Here is a 21,878-nt window from a genome sequence, read left to right as displayed (position 1 = left end):
ATTAAAAAATTATTAATTGTGTTCGGGTATGAGGTATTATACCTTAAATATATGATATATAATATAAGTATAACAATATAAGTATAACTCGGTGACTATCTACTCTATAAAATTGACAACGAACTATTAAACTACATAAACTAATTAATGTCGTTTTCTCGAGAAAAAAAAAAAAAAGAAGAAGAAAACAATTAGGGAGGTCTTCTAAATCTTTCTTGTTTAACACTCATGTCATTTTTTGCTAATTAGCACTTAAAACCATAATTAGGACACTAAACGAAAGCTTAATTAAGCTTAATTGACCGACCTTGTTAACTTATGTAATTAATTAAATTTGGATTTAAATTATATAATATATTTCTGAAATTTGCGAAAATAACCCTGAAAAAGAAAGGGGCATCTGATACCAAAATTGCTCAAGAATGGAGGTTCCTGCAGCATCCTTCATTGGGTATTTTTCGTGTGAGAGATTGAGATGTGAAATTTGGAATCTTGTTCAGATTTTCCCTCAATATCTTTGATAACATTTGACATCAATTTAGTGGGTGTCTAGTCAACTATACAAATACAAACACCATTCTCTATGTTGTTTTATATATATATATATATATATATATATATATTGGAATAACGACAGCCATTGTGAAATATTATACATATATATTTTCAAAAAATAAATATACATATATATACATAACGTATAAGATACATATGTAGTACATGTTAGTATATGTAACGCTCAAATATTTCTTTTTAATTTTATTATTATTATTTTATTTTATTTTAATGAATACGGGTTTATGATGCATTTTATGTTACTGATTATGCATGAAATTGTGATATGTATGATGTTATTGTCTTTATAGGTTGTTTTCATAGGTTTCCCAATTGTAAGAAAAAAGAGTAAGTGATTTTATTTTAAATAATTGTATTGGTTTAAAATTTGTACTCCATTGGTTGTTTTCAGTTTTCTACCAACCTTTACTTCTGTGACGGTGATATAGTGTGATGTCATTATTTAACCATTTCAGATCAGGAGGATCTGGTTCTCGAGACCGATCCATAAGAAGACGTCGAGTAGATGCTAAATACTTTATAATTTCATTTATTTTTTTTTTATTTATCGTATTTCCTTTAGAGAACTTGTTCTATGATATTATTTAGTACTTTTAAGTTATTGTGTAAAGGATATTAATCTTAATTTTTTTATTTCGCTTCCGCACTCAAATTATTATATGTATTTCCTTTTGAAATTACGGGACCGTTACAGTATACATACATGAAATTCATTTATATTTAAAAAAAATTTACTGAACCTTATATTTTTTCAAAAAAAGAAAATTATTTAACTAAAACTAAATTAAAAATCATATTTTATTAGAAAAACACAAGTTGTAGTTTTTATACTTGAAGTTATCAAAAACAGATTCTGACTTTAATTTTTATCAAATGAATATTTATTTTACTCGTTCGGTAGTTATAAAAATATTTTTAAATTACAAAATTCGATATTAAAATTTGTTCAAAATATCTTTAAAATAAAATTAAAATACTTAAAATTAAATTATGAATACCCGAAATTTAGAACTAGAATCATAATCGATTAATATTTCATCCCCGTTTCGATAATATACTCGTAGCACATTCTAAATTCGGGAGCGAAAAATCATAAAATATTCTTTAGGGGGTATTACTTGATATTTTAGTATTTAGAGGGGTAAAAAGCTAAATACCAAGAATTTCTCTCCGTGACCTTTTCTCCACACGTGGAACCACGAAAGCACAGGGAATTTTAAAATTGTCACCGACCTGTCTCTTTAGAATCTCCCTTTGAAAACCGACTAACCAATTCCATTTTTTTTTAAAAATCTATTTCTTTTTGGTCGCTCCAAAAAATTAGCAACGAAGAGACTCTCTTCGGCCTTGCTTTGCTTCCTCACCTTCTATTATTCGCACTCTCTCTCCCTCTCCCCCCTCCCCCTCCCCCTCCCTCTATCTATCTCTCTTTACTTTTGCGGCTTGCGATTTTCTCGCTGCAAGTGAAGTCGCAGAGCAGGTTTTCATTCTCTGTCTAAGTATATATATGTGTGTACTTATAGCTGTATATCTATGTCTCTGCTTATCATCGATCTTTTTTCTTCAGAAAATGGTTTGTTATCTGATTCAGATTTGGATGTAACGACCTTCTGTTAGTTATAACGGTTTTGGATAGTTAAATTCTGGTTCTCTGCTCTGAAATGTTGATTTTCTCCGAGATTTTAATTGGTGAAATAGTCTTTTTGGATTTTTTGGCTTTAAGTTCCGTTTCCTAGTTTGATTGAGTTTTTAGTTTGTGCGCGGTTAATGGAAGAGATTGAGCGTGAACCGAAGTTTAATTGTTTGAGAACTTTGTTAGTGGAGAGTGGAATCGGAGCTTGGACTTTGGAAAATGTAAGTCAAAGAGCTGAAGAATAGAAGGTGTAGAAGGTTCTTAATAAGAGGTTTTCTGATGGATTATGTTTCTTTTGGAATTAATTGCTTCTAGGTTTCATTTTTCTGTTGTAAATGAGGTTTTTTCTATATTTGGTAAGAGTTGCAATTGTAGGCCATTTTTCAGCTTGAGGAATTGTCCTTTAATAGAAAAGAAACTTTACTTGCTTTTTCATGTATGTTTTAAGTTGGATTGGGAAGCAGGGAGTCATGGAATTGGATAATTGGATTAGTAAGTACAAGGTTGTCGCATACTGTTGCAACGCAAGTCTTATGTGCAGACCTCTTGTGTGTTCGAGAGACAGGTTTTTTTTTTAACCTTACGAGCTTAGAGAAAAACAAAGATGAAAGTTGTCAATAACTTAGTTTTTTGGTACACCCTCTTGTTGGAGTGCTGTATACTCATTAGGAAACTGACTCGAGCAGGAATCCCAATTCCGAACCAGTGGCAATCACAAACTTCCCATATTATGCAGTGCCCTTTTTCCCAGTTGAAAAGACTTTTGCACTGCTTATGTAAGCATGTGATCATTGTGAGGGAGAAAGATGGATATGGGGCTTAAATATGTTGGTTGTCATTGTTTTCACATTTAGATGATAAATAAGCATATGATTAGGAAAAATGTTCTTTGTTTAAGATAATTAAAATAACAATAGAATGTTGAAAAGAATACTGTGGGGGAAAAGGACATCATGATCCATGGTACATCTGGTTGGTCAGTAAGATGGAAGGAAGAAAGAAACTTGTACATCATCTTCTATGTAAAAGAGCTGGATCAATGCAGCAATTAATAGAATTTATGTTACACATATAGTACCTGCTTCATTGACTTTTAACAGCATTCTGCTGCTCTCATTCGGTAAGGGATGAAATTTGGGTTTGGGAAGGGTTATGTATAAAAAGGAAATGTGTAAAGCTTATTCTACTTACTATTATTTGGGTGTTATGGAAAGAAAAGAACAATAAGCCTTTTGAGGGTATTGATGGTAAGATACCTAAGATCAAGGATAGATGGTTTTATTTTTTCGGATCTTTGAGTTTGGGGCATAACATTTATATGGTGGAGAATTTTGGGAATGTCATAGATATATTAGCAAAATTGTAAATTTTTTTATAAATGAGTGATACCATCTTGGTACGTTGTGAATATTACAGTTTATACATTTTATTTAGAAAAAAATTAGTTAGTATCTTAGTTGGTGTCTTTTGACCAAAATCTTTGCACAGGTCTATACCGCAAATCATGTAGTAAAAATCCTCAAATTTAACTAGGGCTCCATTTTCGACCTTTTCATTTTCTTAAACTCTTGTTTTCTTATTTTCGTTAAGTTAGTTTCAAGTTTGACGAAAATAATATTCTACAACAAGTAATTCATTTATGTTCAAATCGATCCATTTTTTGTCTATTATTTGATTGACTAAGCATTCATATTGGAATGTGTAAAGAGTCAAATGGTTTGGCAATACCTCATGGGTGGATGAATCAAGAAAACTTTAAATCAAAACTCTAGATTTTTGTTCGTCCTTCACTGTAATAGTATCTCGGAGTTTGTAGCAATAACTTGTATACCTACTAAATGACCCTTAATTAAAATATGTCTATGGTTAACTAATTGGCGGGTTTGAGGAATAGTCAGGGCTATACCCATTCGAAAAAGGATGTTATCCAAACGCTTTTCAAGGAATTGTAGAAAAACCTGATTTGTTAGCCCTTTGGCTTTTCTAGCGATACAGATGTATTTAAGTAATTATCATTCTATAAGACCATAATGAAAATGCAATTTTGTTTTTTCTTCTAAACGAATACGATATTGAGATTTTTGGAGCGTGATTGCTTTTTAAGATCGTTTGGGAATTGTTTGATCGTCTTTCTCTATAGAAGAGGCGAAACATAATGAATTTGAATTCATAACAATTATTAGAAATCTTAGTGAAAAATTGCATTTGTTATCTCATGTTTGCTTTTCGTGAAAAATACCAATTAAGATGGAGAGATTCTTCTTTTCATTAAAGTACAGATGCATTTTGTGATAAAATTTGAGCATAAGATGATACATTAACTAACTCTACTTTGGATTTTATGTTTACGTTTTTAAATCCCCCTTTCCCCAACAAAAAAGATCCTTTTTGATATTCCACCTATTTGAGATGTTGCTACTATAATTGATCATTTGTGTGATTTGATTTGTTGGGCAGCTGTTTCTCTGAACTTGGTGGCATATATGTGTTTGTGGTCTCCTATATTGAGTAAAAGAATAAAGTTAGAGAGCCATGCAAAGGGAGAATAACTCCAGCACCCCATCAACACCTACTGCTCGGCTTCGGCATCGTAAACGCTCTAATGAGGTTGCTCACTTTAATTTTGATGTTTGTTTCATGGTTCCTGTTTCATGCAATGATAACTATCATGTCTTGGGGGCTGTTTGTTCAAATCTGTGTTCTATTTAACTGAGGCACCAACTCAAGTAAACACTATAATTTTTCTATTCAATTAGCAAAAAAATTCTCAACTTCAGCTCATGGTAACTACATTAATAGAATATATCTAAATTCTGTTAGTTCTGTATTAATATTTCAGATTCTATATTTTAATGAGTTCCACCTCAAGGTGGAGTCTCCCTAACAACTTTTGTATAAATATACGTCAGAAATGAAGTCAAGATTCATCGAGTGAAGTTGATTTTAATAGTTTACATGGTATTAGAGCTTTCTCTCAAAATGATCTCTGCCATCCTTGTCCTCTATTCCTTCTAAAAATTCTTACCCTTTCTTTGGAGTTTTGAATAAGAAATTATGTCAGTGAAACTCTAAATTTTACCAACTTCCTTGTATGGAAGTCCTTGTCATTCCTGTCTATTCAAGGTTAATTATATGATGTCCACATTGAGGGCGCAAGCCTGTCCTCCATTAACTAATATAGATGAAGCAGGTAAGGAACAACCTAACCCGGATGCCCTTCTATGGAAACAAGTTGATTCCTTAGTCCTCTCTTGAATTCAAGCCACTGTGTCTTTTGACATCCTACATAGTTTACTCAAACCAGATAAAACATTAAATGCCCGTCAGGAATGGCGAGGGATTGAAAAACTTTTTATGATCAAGCACTCAACTGCTCCATCTAAAAAATGAGTTGTACAACACCCTGAAAAATGGCCTCTTCTTAGATGTTTACCTCCAAAAACTTAGTATTTTATATGATTCCCTTATCTCAATCTGTTTGGAGCTGATGATGTTGGATGAGGATTTTGACTTTAAAGAAGAGTGCTTGGGTGAGATAAGGATAGCAAAGAGGGAGAGGAAGATGTGCAGGAGCTGGCGATTTTAATTTTGGATTTTCAAAATGATGGTTGAGATGAGGTTGGCAGAGAGGCAGATGGAAACCTGACAGCCTGAGGTGAGATATGTGTTTGAGTTTTTGGCAGTGGTAAGTGATTATTGACTTGGACTTTTGAGTGGGAGATAACATTGAGATTGCATTGGTTTGTTTGAAATTTGAAGAGACTGCAGAAGTTAAGGGATTAGATGATGAAATTGGATAAGGTGCATTTAAGAGAGGTTTGGGTCTGAATATAAGAGTAAGAGTTGGTGATATAATGGGTAAGGAGTCATGAAAAAGGGAAGAGAAAATTCAGGAGATGCAGCCAAGAGAGACTAACCAGGAGTTGGAGTTGAAAACTGGGACTATTTCCTCTTGAAATGGAACTGAGCTCAAGAATGTAACTTTCTTGATCCATGTGATAACATCTGCAGTCAAATTCAGGTGATAGTTATGGGATATTATGACCGATAAGTTTGGAAAACACCTACAATCAAATACATATGTGAGAAAAATCTGGATGTTGGTTGAACAGTCTCTTAAAGGATGTTTCATGTGACATTGCAATAGATTGCTAGCGGTTCAAAACATAGGCAGAAATATGTAATGCCTTAATGAAAAATAGAACTTGCTCAGTAGTTCCTTCTTCCCTAAAGTTAACATTGTGGGATCCAAATGAGTATTTTGGAGTCAAAACAAGCCATATACTACTCTTGAATAACTCAAAAGCCAGGTTATTAGCACAAGGTTTCAAGCAACGTGCATGAGTTGATTATGATGAGACATAAAGAGCAATTGTTAAGCCAGTTTCAATTCTTTTCATCTTATCTCCTGTTGTCTAGTCTGTGGCCAATTCATCAACTAGACATGAAAAATGTGTTATTGAATAGCTACATCGAAGAAGATGCATAAACTGCAGGGTTTTGAAAATCTTGAGTATCCTGATTGCATTTGCAAATGGCATTAGGCCCTCACAGCAAGCAAGCCCTTCAATAGGCTTGTTATCAAGAGTTTGCAGCTTGTGTTGTCTCCCTTGGTTTTAATGGCAGCAAGGCAAACAACTCCATCTTCCTTTATCGAAGTACTCATGATATGGCTGTTCTCATTTGGATGACAGAATCCTCATCGCCTCATCTCAAAGTACATCAACAACTATTTTTCTAAAGCTCAAAAGTAAACTTACTAAAATGATCTTGATACTTTATACTAATTTTTAGGTATCAAAGTCATTCATTACAGAGAAGATCTTTTTCTAAAGCAATCCAAATATGCTCATGAATTATTGTAGGGGAATTGGTCTTGAAAAATTGCAAAGCAATCTTGTCACATATCAACTTTGACCCATTTACTATATGTCCTTTTTTGATTATCCCGGTGAGTGTGGAGAGAAGCTATTCAAAGCATATTCTTATTGGATGATTCGGAGGAAAGAAGAAGATACCATTTGGTGACATGAGAGGAAATCAAGAAGCCACTATCTCTTGGTGGTCTAGGGTTACGGTCCTTGGTGGAGATGAACTGGCCTTACAGGGCAAGTGGCTGTGAAGGTTTATGAAAGAAGGTGTGCTTTAGAGGAGGGTGATAGTAGGGCAAAATTCGGTACATATGAGAGAGGGTGGTTTACAAGAGCTATTTCAAGACTGCGTGGGAAGGTTTATGGAAGAGAATTGGTAAGGGCGGTGCCGAATTCCAGGTATGTATCAGGTGGAATGTAGACAACAAAGACAGAGTCTAATTGTGAAAGAACCCCTGGTTGGAATGTGGATCCCTCAAAGATCAAGTCCCTCAGCTTTTGCTATAGTACAACAAGAAGACATCTTGATCGGTAATTCCTTCAAGTAAAGGTATTATAGGCTACAGTATAGAGAAATCTCAATGATTGGAGATCTATAAGTATGAAAAACTATTGAGCACCTTCTCTCTCGTGACCATGGATGGTAGCAATGATAATCCTATAAGGTGTCTCAATACTAACGGGTCCTTCTCTGTCAAATCTTGTTATAAGCATTTGACTTAGTTTGAAGACGGGAGCACTAGGTTCCTATTTAGACATATTTGGAAGGTTAAAGTTCCACACTAGGTATCATTTTCGCGTGGGAGGCTGGTAGGAAATGCATCCTAAAAATAAACAAATTAATGAGGTGGGGCAAGATAATGGTGAATGCATGTTATCTTTGTAAAAGGGTCGAGGAGACTTGTAACCATGTGTTTCTCTGGTATCCGGTGGTGTACAAGCTTTGGACTATGGTGTATAGGCTTTCAGGAATCATTTGGGTAATAGCTAGCTCAGTTAGAGATGAAATCTGCGCATGGAAGAGTATGAGTGGAGGAGGAAACAAGTGGACCTCATTTCATTCACTATCTTTTGGGCTGTTTGGAATGAGAGGAATAGAAGAGCTTTTGAAGGGATAGATGTTGTTAATAATTTTGGCTTGATTAAGGATAAATGGTTTTAGACACTTACTTTTTGTTATTGGGTCATCTTCTATACTTTATGGATGATTTAGGGGATCTCATTGATATTTTAGTAAATACGTAATACTTTTAATACGGGTTGATACCCTTTTAATGTTGATTATTGAACTACTTTTTACACATTTTATTTTTTTTAAAAAAGGGTCAGTTGCCCAAAGGTACTAGTCCTCCTTTTCTTATCCTACTCCATAACGCACTTAGTGGAGGCATTATTGTACCTGATTTTTACTAGCACAGACCTCTGCTTTGCTGTCAATCAAGCATGTCAATTTACATGATCTATAGGAGGATCGTCGCCAACTCATTAAATGCATTTATAGATATGATCAAGGCACTATAAGTCATGGCTTCAATTGTACCTTAACTCTTCTCACATGCTCATTTGCTACTCTGATGCTAGTTGGGGTGGATGTCCAGACAGCCTATGCTCTGTAATCGGGTATTGTATTTTACCCTCATGGAGTGCTAAGAAACAATTCACTGTTTCCTATTATAGTTCTAAAACGGAGTATCGTGCAATAGTCTCTGCGGCAACTAATTCAACTTGATCTAAAATTTAACTCCATGAGGTACATATTCTCTTTTGAAGCTAACCTACCTGTTGGTGTGACAATATCAGAGCTAGATACATGCATTAAAATCCATTTTAACATGCCAGTTCAGAACATGTTAAGTTGGATATTCTCTTCATCTGTGAAAAGTCCAATTCGTTGAACTCAATGTTTTTCATTTCCCAAGTCAAAACAATTGGCGGACATCTTCATCAAAGGCCTTACGTCAAGACGTTTTCACTTATTAAGAGCTAATCTTCTTTGCATGCTTCCATGCTCAAATTGAGGGGGGAGATAGAATATATTACATTCTGGTAGTTCTATAACAAGTTTCAGATTTTATAGTTAAATGAGTTCCGCCTCTGAGGCTCCCTTGTAATTATTATATGAATACACATCATAAATGAAGTCAAGATTCACTGAGTGAAATTATTATGAAGTTTACACACATGTTGTTCGGTAGTTACCCTACCTTATAGAACTCTTTAAGTTGATAGTTTCTTTATTTCTAGAGGTATTAGTTTCTTGTTTGTAGTTGGGGGATTTTGTGATGAAGGCTGGGAAAAATAATATAATTACCTATGAGAAAGCTTAAAATTTAAGGATTAAATATTTTTTAAAAAAATTTCTAATGAATCACACGGGTTTTCAGGTTAGTCCAGAGGCTACCAAAGCAAATGGAAATCACCTGCTTGTTGATGATCGTAACAAATATAGGTCAATGTGGATTCGAACATGCTCGACTGTCTGGATGATTGGGGGTTTTGCACTAATTGTCTACATGGGCCATCTCTACATTACAGCCATGGTGGTAGTCATTCAAATATTTATGGCAAAAGAGCTGTTCAATCTTTTAAGAAAAGCGCATGAAGATAGGCATCTTCCTGGGTTTAGGCTATTAAATTGGTAAGAAATTTGGCTGTTTGCTGGTTTTTATTTTTGTTTTGGTTAGCAGGTTGAGGGAGGGCAGGAGGTACGCTGGTACATTGAGAGTGCTCTTTGGTGCTCTGCTACAAATGGTTTGAAATTGCATATATTTAAACATACTCATTAAAAATTTCCATGCACAGGCACTTCTTCTTCACTGCCATGCTGTTTGTATACGGGCGCATTCTCAGTCAACGGCTAGTCAATACTGTAACCTCGGACAAATTCTTATATCAGCTAGTTAGCAGTCTTATCAAATATCATATGGCTATCTGTTACTTCTTGTACATCGCAGGTTAATTATGCTGTTTCATGTTCATCCTTTATTTTGACCATCTATCATGTTTTCTTGTTATAAGGAGGATGTTATACAACTTGTGGCTCCTGATTAGTGTTGTTATCTTTGTATGATTTGTAGGTTTTGTGTGGTTCATTCTAACATTAAAGAAGAAGATGTACAAGTATCAATTTGGCCAATATGCATGGACACATATGATTCTAATTGTGGTGTTTACACAGTCCTCGTTCACTGTGGCCAACATCTTTGAAGGAATTTTCTGGTAACGGGTCTTTTGCACGCAGAAGTCATATATGTTTGTGTGCATTGACTGTTTTTTTACAAAATACTCTAGTCCTGTGAATCAGTGGTTCAAGTTCTTTCTTATATTGAATCCTTCTTGTGTCTTAACTGTCTTGATTATCAATCTCTGGAATTCTCATGTTTTTCTTTGACAATTTGTTTGCAGGTTTCTTCTTCCAGCATCACTTATAGTTATCAATGACATTTTTGCTTATATTTTTGGTTTCTTCTTTGGACGAACACCATTGATCAAATTATCCCCTAAGAAAACATGGGAGGGATTTATTGGGGCATCTGTTACCACAATCATCTCTGCATTTGTGGTGAGTTTAGTTCCCTTCATATTTGTTGCCTGTAAATGGATCCTTCTAAAAAATTGCATATTTTGACCTTGCAGTAAGCCTTGGAAAACCCTTTTGCTATGATAATGCATTTCGGGTGATGTGCTTTTATCTCAACGATCCAATGTTTGATCTCGTGATTTGGTTTAGTTTTTTGAAGGGTGATCTGCACCTGTTATGTATAAAGAAAGCTCTGATTGTGATGCTAATATCACTCTTTTAAACACCTTAAATTCTTTCCTTGGACATCTCTTGATAAGTAAATTTCTAATTTCTGCTTATTTTTTACATGAGTTAGTCCATTCCGAAGTAATAGATGCTAAGTTTGTTTTGATAGTAAAGGTTGTGGTAAGGTAGATGGTGAGAAATGGTCTTCAGGCAACTTTTCATGCATTGTGGTATTTATAGTAATGGTCTTCATGCATGTTTTTTGCAGCTTGCAAATATCATGGGCCGTTTCCAGTGGCTGACATGTCCAAGGAAGGTAGGCTATTTTTTCAATTGTATATAATTTGTGCTGAAATGTATAGTTAAGTTTTGAAGAAACTTATATTCACTTTCCTGAGGATACCACATGCAGGATTTATCAACTGGTTGGCTTTATTGTGATCCTGGGCCATTGTTTAAACCTGAGCCCTTTACTTTACCAGCTTGGCTTCCAGATTGGGTAAGCTGCATCTGAATTTATAGATACCGTTAGATACTGAAGGAAAAAAAATTCCTTCTGAAACAGTAGACATTGATTTGAAATGGGAGTTGGTTGCTTGTCCTTCAATCCTTCTGTTGCTACAATTTGTGGATTATGTGGATAAAGTCTCTATAGTATCTAGTGCTATGTTCACCACCAAAAAAATGATGAGTGTGCACTTTGAGTTTATATTCTTTTTGTCTTGTTTATTTGTTTTTTAGACGACCTTTTTTTTGAACTGCACATGTTCCTTCTAATACTATGACTTCTATAGATGTGTCATAGCGCCTCGCAGAGGATTTTTTTCCTCTGCTTAACTTATTTAGGGTTATGCATGACATGTATACAAATACGAAGAGATTAGGGGCTCATTTTTTTCATACTTCTTGTAAATTGATCAAGACTGTTTCATTTAATTGTGGTTGATAATATGTTGAGTTTAGTCCAGTAATCTAATGGCAGTTTCAGTTACCATCAACCTTATAAGAAGGGAAACTTTGATTATGCCTGCATTATATTGACCTTCCTAACAACTTTAGTTAGGGAAATATAATTACCCCTTCAGAAAAGCTTACTATTAGTCATCTTTCAAAACTCTTTATGAACAACAAGCATATTAGTGCATGAATACAAATTCAGATCGATGGTCTCAATATTCAGGCATCTTAGAACTCTTTGTTTCTTTTGTCTTCTGAATAGATTATATGATCTTGATCCTTAGTTTTGGTCAGAGATTCTTCTGCGGTTGTAATTAAAATAAATCTGTTTTACATATAATGGTTAGAGTGTGTGTGGAACAAATGAATTACAAAAAAGAATGTCAAAATTCATATGGAAATTTATATTTGGAGTTGTTCCAAATCCGAAAATTTAATTCCAAATGGATTCAAAATGGAACTAGAACAATATATTTCAAACTTTATTGGAGTTTTAAGATGATTATGCTGGATTTAATGAAAAGTTGTAAATATATACCTCTAAATAAAAGGCTACCAAAAAACTACCCTTCAGCTGCCCTTCCCGCCCATGCCGAATACCTCCGGCCGGTTCCGCCGGGTAGGGCCAGGAGCTGGTTTGGGGAATCACGGGGTCTTATACTTATTCAGGGGAGCCTCGATTCTATCAATCATTCCATTTCAGAATCGAGATTTCATAGAAGAATAACCGAGGCCAAAAAATCCTTTCACACCCGCTTGAAACATGTGGCTGAATATATAAGGAGGTTCACACACCCTGGACAAATCCATCCTGTATCCCTTACTTGTCACCTTTACCGCTTGTCTTATTTACCGTTTGCTTTAGCAGGTGGTTTATGTCTGGTCCTTTCGGGTCGCCTGACCTGGGCTGATGGCGCTTCGTAACGGCGTTTTTGTCTGGGGTCTAGCGGCTCTCTCTAAGGCTTCGATGTACTAGTACCTGCCACCAAAACATTGTGAAGGATTCAGTGAACGTCTTGAAAGGCAGTAAGACAAGACAATTCACTTTTTCCTTGTTGACTCTACCGGAGGAGTATGAAATCAACAACGTGTAACTGCACTAGAGAAAATGCAGTGAATTTCATAATATATTTTTTATATTCATGATTTATTCCAAAGACAAGAACTCGTTCCTAAAAAACTTTCTTATGCAATTTAGTTGGAAATACTCCAAACATAACCCTATAATTGGTTTAAGAACCCTGAGTTGTGTTTTGATCTTCTTCTAAATGATGCAGTTTCCTTGGAAAGAGTTATCTGTTCTGCCAGTTCAGTGGCATGCTCTCTGTCTTGGTTTGTTTGCATCAATAATAGCACCTTTTGGAGGCTTTTTTGCGAGCGGCTTTAAAAGAGCTTTTAAAGTCAAGGTTCGTATCTATCATTAGTCTTAGTTTGCACTTCATTTCCTATCTAACTGTAACATTTATATTAGTCTTGCGATGCATAACTAAAACATAATTTGTTGAGTTTTAATCATCAACAACCTCACATTAATTTCTCAATGATGGTAATCCAAACACGGTAAATTATGTTCTAAGAATACATGTTAAGGCTAATATGGGAATTAGAAGTAGAAATTGAATGAGAAATTAACTACAGTGTTAGTTGTAAAGATGCAAATATAAATTGTTTTGTTAGGTTTATGTTATCATATAACTTCTTTTAACCTATCCACAGGATTTTGGTGATAGTATTCCTGGACATGGTGGAATTACAGATAGAATGGATTGCCAGGTAACACAAAAAAATTCATCTTAACTCCATTCTTACCAATTCCTTGTCTCCCCAGTCCATTAGTGCATTCTTTTTCTTATTCTGAGAAATGTGGAAACTGATAAGACAAAAAATCTTTAGAATCATTTATCATATATTACACTTGGTGGTTAATGGAACCAGCGGGTCATACGATCAATTTAGCATGCATGACATGTTTGGGTTAATTAATTGCATACCTTTTTGACTAATTAATAGCATGTGATCACATTTAAGTTGAGCTCATCAATTTTCATGTTTGAATTACTTTCACCTAGAGTAGAGACTAGAATTTTATCCTCTAGGAATTTAAGCTAGGGTGAAAGTGATTCAAATATGGAATGATAAAGTCATTCCAACATGTAAAGATATGTTAAGCAATAAGTAAAAAGAATAGAGTGGGAAATGAATCAAATCGAATCTCGGTGTCATCCAAAATAATCAGGTCGTTACTGAAATCAGCTATGAGAAGTATTGTGTTAAAAAGAAAAAAAAGAAAGGAGAGTATGTGGCTTTGCTCCCACAAATGTTTCTTGAGGGGAGTTGTATGATTGGTATATATGCGGAAGGTAGTAAAGCCAAAAATCAGATAGAAGTGCTTGACTATAAGGTGTCATTTGACTATCTAATTCTAACTACTAATTTTCATATTTTTCTTAGATAATTATAGCATCAATTTTTTATGCTTAAAGTACCTCAGCCCCTTCATTGAAATACTTGATGCTAGGATTTAACGTTAATTTTTTTATTTAAGGTACCTTAGCTTGTATTTCTTGATGTTAGGATTTCCGATTAGTTTTTATATATGTAAGCATAAAATTGTTTCTTATGTTTAATGCACCCTCAACTCCTCTTGGATTTTGATACTAAGATGTTAATTAGTCCTGATATATAGTTAAGTAGGAATAGAAATTCTAGCATCCAGAAATTTAAGGTGGAAATAAGGGCACTTAAATGTATGTATTCAGGCTATCATCAATTCTAGTTGGAATAGGATGGGAACTGAATAAAAAGGAATGTCAGTGTCATTCAGAACGATCAGTTTGTTATGGAACTCTAGCAATATGTAGCTTTCCACACAAGATTAAAAAAGGAAAGTAGAGCGAAGAGAAATAGATGCATGATTAACACATGCTAAATTTCTGATCTCAAAAAATAATAATAATAGCATATGCTAAATTACCTGGTCCTTGAGAGAGTGTCTAAGTCCAAAAATTGCATATTTAAGTAATCTACTCTTCTCAAACATTCACATCTGTTTATAAAATACCATCCTACATTTGCCTGTTTCTGCAAGAATGCTGCATCAGTTTCTTTGAACTTCTCCTAACATGGTTTCTTGGTATAGATGGTCATGGCTGTCTTTGCATACATCTACCATCAATCGTTCATTGAGCCACAAAGCATCTCAGTTGAAATGATCTTGGACCAGGTAAATCATTTTGAGTCCTAAATCCATTTTGTTTGCAATTTATTTACAAATTTTCACATTTATTTTAACTAGAAGATGACACGAGTGATATTAAAAATGAAAACAATTAGTTAAATTTTGTCAATTTTGATAGGAATTAGAATATTTTGTTTCACTTCCATCTGAAATTTCATTTATATTCAAATGACAATATAATTCACATATTTCTTATTTATACTAAGTGTGAGTTTACAAGTAAATCCCACATCATTTTGGAATTTATTCCAGAAATATCCGAAATTCGCTTTAAAATAAAAAAATAAAAAAATAAAGGTGTTTTTAACTTGATGATTGAACAAGTGAAAACATCTTACTGATGGTATTTTATTTATCAGATATTAACAAACCTTCCTTTTGAGGAGCAGCAAGCTCTATTTGCCAAGCTTGGGCAAATGTTGCAGGAGAGAGTGATTGGACATTCATAGACCGCCCCCCCCCCCCCCCCCCCCATATATCCAACTCTGTATTATGTAATCTTCCCTTATTTAAGGCATGAAGGATGCACGGTGACCTAGAAATGAAAGCCAAACTATTTGTATATGGTGGATGCATTCTTTTATTGAGCATTACTCTGTACAGTGCATGTTAACGAAATTTAAACTTAACACAAAACTGTCAATGGAGTGTATTGCCTCTCCATTTATGCATGTGTATTGCCTCTCCATTTATGCATGATCAATACGGTAAAAAACAAGGATAAAACTACAGGCGTCTAACGGGGCATCATAGAAAGTTTGCACGATGGTGACTACGCTCCGTTTTGAATGTAGACTATCATTTCGTCGTGTCTATGTAGGCTTTGGAACATCGGTTACTTGTACTAAATCCATTATTTGTAATGATGTGTTAGCACGAGGAATTTAAGAATGTATCAAAAGCTTAATCCCTTGGGAATCTCGTGCTATCTGTAACAAGCTTATTTGTTTTCTATCACAGACAAAGCACGAACGATATTCCACATTCGTGAATCTATATAATATATATGTATATATATACACATATTTGTATCGAGTTAAATCTTTATGAACTTCCAAGTGGGTGCCTTTAATTTTGGTGTACGTATTGCATACTTTTTTTTTTTCCAACGATAAAGGACGTACGGGGTGTCATGTCTGACTTGCGATTAGAAAGTAAATTTATGGTCTTTCTAAAACAATATTTGAAAGTTCCAAATCTGACATTCAATTTCTTTACCTTAAAAAGATGGTTTACTTCTTTAAAATATTAGCAATTATAACTGTGCTTAAAAGTTTTAAATACCTCGATGTACTCGTCAAAAATTCTAAGATCAAAATTCGCCGGCAATTCAACATCTATTAACCAAGTTCTTAAACTTAAAGACGATGGATTTAATGAACCCGATGGGTTCAAATTGCGTCTCTCGTATTCACACACACGTCTACTCTTTTGGGCAATTAACAGTCGGGAAAGACAGCGAGTAATGTCGGAGCAATTAGACATTGAGAATTAGATCGCCTAAACAAATTCAAGGAACAAGACAAACGCCATGTGTTTTGATCAAACTGGATCTAGGATTCATTCAAGCCTGAGTTTTTTGATAGACCAATGGATCAGATCTAGAAATCAAAAGGCTATATAACCATCATCTGCTTTCTTAAACTAATACAATTACACTCGGTAGGAATAGGAAGCATCAATATTCGATTACATAACTATATAGTTGACCTGTAACGCTTAGTTTAATAGTAGTTTATTGTCGGTATTATAAAAATTAAGTAAAGTTAAATCTCTACGACCTATTTCATTTATGAACAAAAAGAAATATTCTACGGCAGCTAAATTTCTCTTATTAGAATAACTACGTCGGATTAAAATCCCAATCCACCTTTTCCATATTAAAAAAAAAAATAGCAATACGTTTTCTTTTTTTTTTTTGAAAAGGAAATTACGGGATCATCTTCTTATTTATAATTTATTTGATCTTAATAAACATGAAGATCTCAAACTCGTCAAGTTTTACAACTTCATAGTTAAACAGAAAGAACATAGACTAAAGAAACCGATACTCTTAAAAAGTATGAACTCGGTAACTTCCTGCCACTTGAACCACATCTAAGATGGCAACTATGGCAACCTAGACGGTACCAAATTTGCAAACAATTTTTCTTTTTTTTTTTTTATTTACCGTATCTTCTTATTACAGAATCGAATCCTACAACAAAGAGAGTAAGAGTCAAGTTAATATCGACTCAAAATCATTATAAAGTTCTCGGAAACGTTAATTAGGAATTAAAGTTCAATAATGACATGAATGTGCAACCAAAACTAGAACTGTTGGCTAAAACAGGCAGAAAAGGACAACTGAAGGAGCAATCAAAATTGATAATTGTCAAATTATTGACAAGAAAACAAAGAGGGGGTCAGGAGGTCCAGATACCAAGAATCTAATGACAAATTTACCACAGCATTGCATGTTTCTAAAATCATGAACAAAACCTAACTGACGAAAAACAGGCAATCTAATCTGATACTCCCAAGAAAAAAGACATAAGAATATGGTACATGTTCTACTTTTACAACGAAAATTGCAGTAGATCTGAACCAACAACTTCTAATGTTCAATTATCCCTCAGATCCATCAAAAGAACAAAAATTTTGGACACATGTTTTGCATACTCGTCTACCTGGGAAACGTCTCATGTTAAACCCGAAAAACAAGAAAGTAAAACTATATTCCCATCATTTCCTCTATTCCATTCATTGGGTTTTAGGCTTCTCAATCTTCACATAGGGAAGAATCCCCATGAAGTGGACAACCTTGGGGGCCCACCCCCGCTGTTGAGCTCGACAAAACATCAGGAATGTGTTTGCACAGTAGGAATTCAAGCCCATGAAAACATGCCATAGAGCATGGCCTTGAGGGTTGATAGGCCAAGTGGATATCTTTTCACAGAAAACACGATCACAGATCCAACAGAAACTGCCAAGGAAAAGGGTAGCCACATACCACTTTGCAAGGCGCTTAGCAGATGTGTCCTCTGTATGAATGTAGTACTTGTACATTCGAGGGATACAAAGGAGGCAAAGAATCACATAATGCACCTTGAAACCAATCCCAAACCGGACAACCGCATGGACAATGGCAAATGCAGCACCATAGAGAAAGAGGAAAGTGGGCATAGTACTGCGGTAGTGCCAGTCTGGTGAGTAGAGGATATACATATATAGGAGTATCTCCCATACCATAGGTGTTTCATCACTCTGCTGTTGCCTGTAAATAAATTTCAATTATAATCTAAAGCTGCTTGATAAACTAAGAGATGAGGCGATATCTATGTTTTCCTCCAGGACTTCTACTTGATAATATTGCTAAGAAATAGATGACTAAGTTAAGATTATTGCATGTGCACGTGCTTGTGTAAGATCAATAACAGATTCATCTTACATAATCTTAGTAACGCTCTTGACGTGCACATAATTTTTGCACAAGATAAATTGTTGCGTGGTATCAAATAATAACACATCCGAATTCTAAAAGATAAAGAATAGTAATGAGTAATACTTACACACGCTGCAAGGTGGCATGATATAACATGCTTCCAATAGCAAGTATCATATTAGATATGTGAAGAATGCTAAATCTCTTCTCAAACCGCTGCACTAGGGCACTAATAAGACCAATGAGTGCGAAAAGAATGCTTGGGATATTCGATATGGTGTTGTAAAATTCTGCAATATAAGAGGAGTAGGCATAATTCTTCTCACAACATTCAATAGTGGAAGTGACAGGACCCCAGAAGCTCGATATCCCATCAGCCATTCTACCTTCTGAATGCCCAAAACTATTTATATATTCAGTCTAGTCTTCTGTACTATAGTATCACAGAGTACATAAAATCCTCAAACCACATCCTGCAAAATACAAAATTGTTTTCAGCAGATCCAACATTCATCGAAAAAATAAAAGACATAGTAGTTATATTATTTATAGAAGATGACTTGTACCATCTTCCATTATTGTCAAAATTAAATTCTACAAACATTTAGGGGAAAGAAAAAGAAAAAAGAAACTCCACCTAATGTAGTTGCTCCAAGAAAAGTTACAAATTCATATCTAGGTTAATCTCATCCGTTACATTTTAAGGCCAATTTGAGTAACAATCTGACACTTTCCAATTAAGCATTTCACGAAGGTTTCGGGACATCGCATAAAGCAAGACGAAATTAATATAAAATAACAATCTAACTGATCCATCACAAGTTCATCAGAAAATCAGAAGTAAATTGCCTTGAAACTGCATACTCCCAAAGCTAACAGAAGTGAAAAAGAAGATCAACACAATGCAAAACAAGGTTACTGGACTTTGTTCGGACAAACAAAAATGTCAACATGGTTGATCAATTAAAATTTTAAAAAGAAACAATAGCATAACCAGGTTTACTGTATTTAAATTTATCCAAGCAAAAATATCTTCTAGAGAGAGAAAGAAAACCCAATTAATCAAAAGAACAGTGATTCAATCATTTCACACAATTAAGCACATCTCTAATTATTAAAAAGTACCCATCAAGGTTTCTTCAAAATCCTAATGAAAAAATCAAATCAGAAGTTGCTTGTGAACACCTAAAACCTCCCTTTAAGAAATCTAAAAGTCCAATGCAACCAAGATCACGAACACTCGCATTCTAAAGGTCTGGTTGTCATGAAATTAAATTTAATTACTTACCCATAAACCAAAATTTGTAAATTCGAGATCCCCGTTCAAAAGGGCCCGTCACCCTAACCCATTACAGAAAAATCCCTCGACTCCATGGAAATACTAATAAGATCCAATCCATCAGTACAAAGAATAAAAAGAGGAGGAAAACACAAATTTTTTTTTCTTCAAGCAAATGAAACTATAGCCAAAAATAAATCGAACCCAGATAAATTTAAATGAAACACCATAACAGAAATATCTACTAAGAACATCGAATTATACTTGGTTCGAAAGCACAAGGGTACTTGAAAAAAAAAAAATTAAAAAAAAAAAACACAAACCTTTTTCATGGAGATGAGAGATCTCATTTTCCTTTCCGGTTTAAATACAATCTCTCTCCCGTATATATATGTATATATATATATTTATATATGTCAATCAATAAGAGGTGATCTTCTTCTCCAAAACAAAAACTAGGGGATAATAAGAAAACGATAATATCTTTTTAGGCATTCGAGGCAGGGAAAGAGAGAGATGGAGACTAGTGGTTTTTTTTTTTTTTCTTTTTTTTCGTTTTTTTATTTTTCTTAATTTTTAATTTTATTTTCTCGTTTTAGTGGAGGCTAATTTTGACTTTTTAAAGTAACCCCGCTGTTTACTGTCCGACGAGGAAACTGTTTTCACACGTCGCGATAACATTTCCCCGCAGCTTAAAGTGACAGAAACTTGGGCCCGGCCCATTTTTTACTTTACCGTTTTGACCCAATATTATTTATATTTATATTTTGGCCCAAACCCATTAGTGGAATTACCATAATTGCCCCCAACCCACGTTACGAAAGATATGGTGAGTAATGGGATCAAAATTAACCAAGGTTATTACTAGTGATTATCTTTTATTTTTAATATATATATATATATATATATACAATATGGTCAAAATTACTAAAAGTCAAAATTGTCTTTTAGTTTAAAAAAATTATACTTAATACGATATTTTTAATTAATTTAAAATTTTGATACGAACTCTTTTTGGTCATCGTATTTAGAATTTTTACGTTTCATTTAAATTATATAGAATTATAAATATGTTAGTGAGTCAATAGTAAATTATTTATAATATTTAATTAAATAAAATTAATGACTTAATTTAGTAATATATTAACAAGGTTATATTTTTTTTATATTTTAACAATATGATTCAATAAAATTGAGAGTTTACTAGTGTATTAGTAAAATTATATAATAATTAAATTAAATTCTCGAAATTTAAAAAATTAAGATTTTTCTATTAGGTAAAGTCATTTTGAGCTCGACCGTAGACTCATTTTTTAAGGTAATTCATTAAATAGTGTGTTTGACTAATTTAATTACCGAAAACGGGAAGCTAGAAGTTCAAAAATGCTCGTGTAAAGACGTTTAATTAAGAAGTGAATCTATCATGTTTTTTAACGAAATAAATATTTCGTAACGGTTAAATTTTTTAATTTAATTAAAGAGAAACTTTTATATGTAAGATAAAAAAAAATACTAAAATTCTATTTCATAAAGGGCCGACAAAGTTGATATGAAATACATAATTAAAAGGATATTAATTTTTATTGGTAGTTTTATATGTGTCTCCACACACACATATATATATATATATAGATATATATGTATATGTGTATGTATGGATATGATTGTAAAAATAAGTTCAGCCGATGATGGGCACACGAGCAACTCTGTTGGCACCGTCGAGCACAAGGTAAACGCGGAAGCAACAAAAATCTCCATCTCCGGTCCTCCCGGGTGGTAATTCGATGACTGTCACCAGTGGGTTGTCTTTCTTAATTTTCGCCTCCGCTGTTACTTTATCTTTTCCCACCAATTCCGGCCACCTAAACTTATATTTTCCTGCAGTCCAAACAGACAAAAGATTATTTATCTGTCAAACATAATTTTTTATGCTTTATTTTCAATAAGAATAAATTAAATTAACTTATTTTTAATTCCAACTAAAACCATTCTCATATATATATATATATATATATGTATTTACACACACACACACACTATACATACACCCCCAGATATATATATATATATATATAAAGGGACATGCATGGAGTAATAATTTTTTTCTTTAGCCTACATAGAAATGTTATGAATAAAACAGTATCTACGTCGA

The 21,878-nt window shown here is 33.8% G+C and overlaps 2 protein-coding genes across 3 annotated transcripts; one reads left to right on the top strand and one right to left on the bottom strand.

Annotated features, from left to right (window-relative positions):
* Positions 1-1,896: 1,896 nt before the first annotated feature.
* On the top strand, positions 1,897-15,694 carry CDS2 (cytidinediphosphate diacylglycerol synthase 2). Its single transcript, XM_088207275.1, has 12 exons — positions 1,897-2,056; positions 4,667-4,816; positions 9,465-9,718; positions 9,883-10,034; positions 10,158-10,299; positions 10,486-10,642; positions 11,097-11,144; positions 11,241-11,327; positions 13,063-13,191; positions 13,502-13,558; positions 14,925-15,008; positions 15,383-15,694. The coding sequence occupies exons 2-12, from the start codon at positions 4,742-4,744 to the stop codon at positions 15,470-15,472; spliced, it is 1,275 nt and encodes a 424-aa protein (XP_088063401.1). The 5' UTR covers positions 1,897-2,056; positions 4,667-4,741; the 3' UTR covers positions 15,473-15,694.
* A 1,676-nt stretch (positions 15,695-17,370) lies between these two features.
* On the bottom strand, positions 17,371-20,281 carry ATCES1 (Alkaline phytoceramidase (aPHC)). 2 transcript variants are annotated; one of them, XM_088208122.1, is made up of 4 exons: positions 20,050-20,281; positions 19,736-19,828; positions 18,575-18,920; positions 17,371-18,279 (listed from the first exon to the last, which is right to left on the bottom strand). In XM_088208122.1, the coding sequence occupies exons 3-4, from the start codon at positions 18,826-18,828 to the stop codon at positions 17,766-17,768; spliced, it is 768 nt and encodes a 255-aa protein (XP_088064248.1). In that variant the 5' UTR covers positions 18,829-18,920; positions 19,736-19,828; positions 20,050-20,281; the 3' UTR covers positions 17,371-17,765. The 2 variants fall into 2 exon arrangements, with proteins under 2 accessions (XP_088064248.1, XP_021911196.2); XM_022055504.2 differs by lacking the exon at positions 19,736-19,828 and having other exon boundaries at positions 20,050-20,280.
* Positions 20,282-21,878: the final 1,597 nt, after the last annotated feature.

The sequence above is a fragment of the Carica papaya genome, chromosome 7 (genome assembly GCF_054855325.1).
Source record: "Carica papaya isolate Zhongbai chromosome 7, ASM5485532v1, whole genome shotgun sequence".
Classification (NCBI taxonomy): Eukaryota; Viridiplantae; Streptophyta; class Magnoliopsida; order Brassicales; family Caricaceae; genus Carica; species Carica papaya.
The sequence above is the reverse complement of the archived record's forward strand: the minus strand, read 5'-3'. Positions and strand labels throughout refer to the sequence as shown.